At 46.6% G+C, this 4,060-nt stretch overlaps 1 protein-coding gene across 1 annotated transcript; it reads right to left on the bottom strand.

The window, feature by feature from the left end:
* Nucleotides 1–313: 313 nt before the first annotated feature.
* On the bottom strand, nucleotides 314–1,735 carry LOC120675702. The gene has a single exon (XM_039956907.1). The coding sequence runs from the start codon at nucleotides 1,731–1,733 to the stop codon at nucleotides 369–371; it is 1,365 nt and encodes a 454-aa protein (XP_039812841.1). The 5' UTR covers nucleotides 1,734–1,735; the 3' UTR covers nucleotides 314–368.
* Between the last annotated feature and the right edge of the window lie 2,325 nt (nucleotides 1,736–4,060).

Genomic DNA, 4,060 nt, shown 5'->3' with positions numbered 1-4,060 from the left:
CCTATTTTGCCAATAAAACAAAGTTCAATGTACATCAATGGATAAGTATCAGCTTCGCAATGAGCACTTCTTTTGTGAATGCCCAAGAAGATGACATCAACCACACTGAACAATCCGTTTTGGCCGTTTCAGGCTCTCTATCTTAAGTATCTTCATCTTTGGACGGCCAGGAGGCCTCCGGATATTGGGCGGGCTAAGCATCATAAGTACACCCTGTAACCCTGAAGACGAACTGTTCCAGAGGCTCCTGTCTGGAATTGGATAGATAGGCTGGGAGTAGGTTTCCCGGTACTTCATCACACTGAAGCAGTCAGAGCATAGTGGCGGGGATCTTCACCACATGAAAGCAGTGCAGCAGCAGCATGTGCTCATGGAATGCCGTAAATTTGCCATCGACGGCATGAGCAAAACCTAGCTTGAGTGTCCAGAATGTTTGTTCGCTCCGATGACACAATCTCAAACTCCAACTTGTTTGCTCGAAGGACTTGATAACATCGTGAGTCAGCGATGGCTTCTGAAAGTTTCTCAGCTGAAGGAACAAGAACCGAATTGTATGATTGTGCCAAGTTCTGACGTTCAGCAAACCAGCAGGTCAGTTGGTGCCTAATGTGCTCGATGGTTTGCACAATGGGAAGCTCATGACATTCAAGGGATAAATTGTATAATATCTCAGTTATTCCAAGACTAAAATGGCCATATCGGATACCCTCAAAGAAAGCAACTGCCCACAGGTTTAGTGGAAAACGCTGTAGCCATGGCATGACATCTTGGACTTGCATCATTTCATTTACCTTTGCGTCAAATTCTGCTGCCGTTAGACTGTAAACAGCACTCCAGAAAAGATTAAGAAGTTTAGGATTCTTGAACCCATCGCGAAAATTCTCACTCACATATCTCAAGCAAAATCCATGGAAAGCAGTAGGGAAGTTATCTTCAACAGCTTTAACCACTTGAGATTTCCTCTCAGATAGTATTGTCAGGACAGGCATCTTATCTGTGTTAACTCCAAGCATCTTCCTCAATTCTGATACAAACCACCTCCATTTGTCATCTCTCCCAGAATCAACAATACCAAATGCTAGAGGGAACATCATGTGATCAGCATCAACAGCTGAAGCACATAGCAATGTTCCAAGATACTTCCCCTTTAGGTCAGCCTTGTCAATTTCCAGAAGGGGCCTGCAACCATTCAGAAAATCATAAATGGATGCACGGAATGAGACAAACAGACGCTGGAAGGCATTCCCTGGTCCGGTCAGTCTATATGTTGCAACGCTACCAGGATTTGTCTTCCCAATCTGCTCACAATATGCAGGAAGAAGGCGGTATCCATCCTCAAGTGTACCGTTAACGGCAGCCATACTTCTCACTTTTCCACGCCAAGCCTGCATATAAGATACAGCAACCCCATGCTGCTCCCGAATGTCCTGCAATATCTCCTTTGGCTTAATTTGTGGGTTATCCCTTAGCCTTTGCCTCAACAGACCTAGCCACCCAACCAACGGTAGCCTGCTGATGATGCAGACCCCGACCACCCTCACATGTGTGCTCCCCGTGCAAAGTCCGGACAGTGAAAGTCGCAACACCAGGGCACTTAGCGATGTGCACACGCCATGGGCAGCCTTCTTTTGAGCACTTGGCGATAAATCGGCTACGATCAGATTTCGCGACACGGAGCTCATAGTGCAAAGCAATGGCCATGTCCTTGATAGCCCTCCGGCATGTTTCGACATCTGCAAACTCTTGACTAATGACGAGGGTTTGCTCGCTAGGTACAAGTTTCTGCTCTGGCTGAACTAAAATCTGGTCGTCTTCCATCAACGAGCACACCCACTAAGCTGAAGAAATAACTTGATAGCAACAAAGGTAAATTTTACCTCGACCTGCAAAAACATTGACCTGCAAAGCATTGTCACAAGCAATTTGTCATTAAAGTAACAAAGGTATATTTCATTCCATAAAGGAGCAAGTGGTTTATGCTACTGAGAATTCATGCAGGGTACAAACACTAGGTTAAAAGCCTGGCTCTGCAGTTTGTTACTACTCCCTCTGTTATTAAATATATGACGCTTAGGGCAAGCTAATTGGCTCACACCAATTATCTTGCCATATGCATATATATTTAAAAATGGAGGTAGTAAATCAGTTTTGGGCATCTACTTTGAGTCACAGTGTATAAATGTATAAATTGTATCTATATCCTAACTCAATGCCCTAGCTTTTAGTGTTCAATATGTAACATCATCAGGTTCATAATGGATTTGGGGGCAAAGTCTCCTGCAATAAAAAAAAGAAAAAGAAAGAAAAATAAAAATAAAAAGAAACCCTCTACAGCCTCACAACCTCCAGGGACCCTAACAGCTAACCTGAGCTGTACGAAGCGTAAAATAATATGTTTTTGCTTTTTCATGGAAGCACAACATTCTGTTCGCTAACCTTAGAATAAGGGTCTTTAATATTTCATTAAAAAAGTGACTTGGTAGTTCGCTGCAAATTTTAGTTATGGATATGATCATTCTGAATTGATCAATAATTTTCAGTTTCATGGATATGATCATTTTTTTTTACTACTGAAACATATTGATGAGGATAAAACTAATGGTACCCCCTTGCCCGTCAGAGCCAAACCATCGGGTCACGGGATCAAGAGACACAGAGCCAGGGCGCACTGGCCCAGGACGGCCCATGACTCACCTGAGGGCACCGCCTTGCCCGACCCCATAGGAAGGGGTTTCCGCCACGCCCGACCCCTGACCCCAACGGGAGGGGTTCCCACGGGGTCGGGCGAGGCAGAGCCCTCCCCCGGGGGTCGGACGAGACAGAGCCTTCCTCGAGGGTCGAGGCTCCTGGCAGCTACGGGTCTAGTACACAGGCTGCACGATTGCCGATGTCAGTAGACAGGCTGCACGGCTGCCGATGTCACCTGGGAGCCATTGGAGGAGTTCGTCAAACTCCATCCTCACTGGCAGCTCGAGGACGCGCTGTTTCACGGGGAAGGAGGAAGTGTTGTCGACGCATTTGTCGGCAAGCAGTACCGGCGACGCAACAAGAAGCAACAACTGTGAGAACCGAGTGGCTAGACTTGGGGCGCGAGGTGCGTTACGGGAGTTTGTTTTGGTTTGTTAGCAAGTTGTTAGCTGCTAGCCTGATCGGGACCTGATCTATAAAGGTCACCGCCTAGCATGTACTTGGGATTATCAAAGAATAAAGCTCTCCCGTTGTTGGGTGCGAGTTGGCTTCGGTCACGGCCGGGGAGGGGTTTTTGCCACGCCCGACCCCCGACCCCCACGAGAGGGGTTCTCGCGGGGTCGGGCGAGGCGGAGCCCTCCCGCGGTGGTCGGGCGAGGCGGAGCCTTCCTCGAGGGTCGGGTGAGGGTCGGACGCGTGCCTGGGCCGCGGGTTGCACTCGGCCTGTCGGAGCTAGCGGTCCCTGGTAGTATCAGCTGCTCCACTCCTACCAAATCGATACCTTAATAGGTACGCAGGTGCACTGTCGCTTCGCCTTCGCGTCGCCACGACAAAAATGGCATCGCCTCCATCTTGCTATTACCCGTGGCGTCACCTAACTACTCCTTGGCTGTGTATGTTTCACGTGTGCCTGCTGCCATGTATGATGTGGAGTGTTGAATTATGACAATGCATACTTGTGGAACATTCTACAATATTTTGGAAAGCTTAAAAGAGTAGATATTTGCCGTGGAAGAATCTGTCTTCATGGAAAAGTAAAGAAGAGTCAACCTAGATATTTATGTACGGTAACACTAGTAGAAAACACCCCCCTCTAGATACGTTGTAGTAGTAACACCACTTCAAAGCGTCTCTACGTCGGTTGGTGAATACGTTTCATGAAACGTTTTCAAGAACGCACCAAATTGTCACAATATTAAACACGCTTTTAGCGTCAATAGTGTTGTAGAGACATTTCTTAACATGCTTTTGAAATCGCCTCAAGATACGGAGTTAGACACACTTCTAAGCATCGTTAACCTATAGACACATTATAAAGCGTGTTAGATATTTGTTTATATCCATGTAAAGACCTTTTTTACATAATTAAATA

This window comes from Panicum virgatum, chromosome 5N (assembly GCF_016808335.1).
Source record: "Panicum virgatum strain AP13 chromosome 5N, P.virgatum_v5, whole genome shotgun sequence".
NCBI lineage: Eukaryota > Viridiplantae > Streptophyta > Magnoliopsida > Poales > Poaceae > Panicum > Panicum virgatum.
The sequence above is the reverse complement of the archived record's forward strand: the minus strand, read 5'-3'. Positions and strand labels throughout refer to the sequence as shown.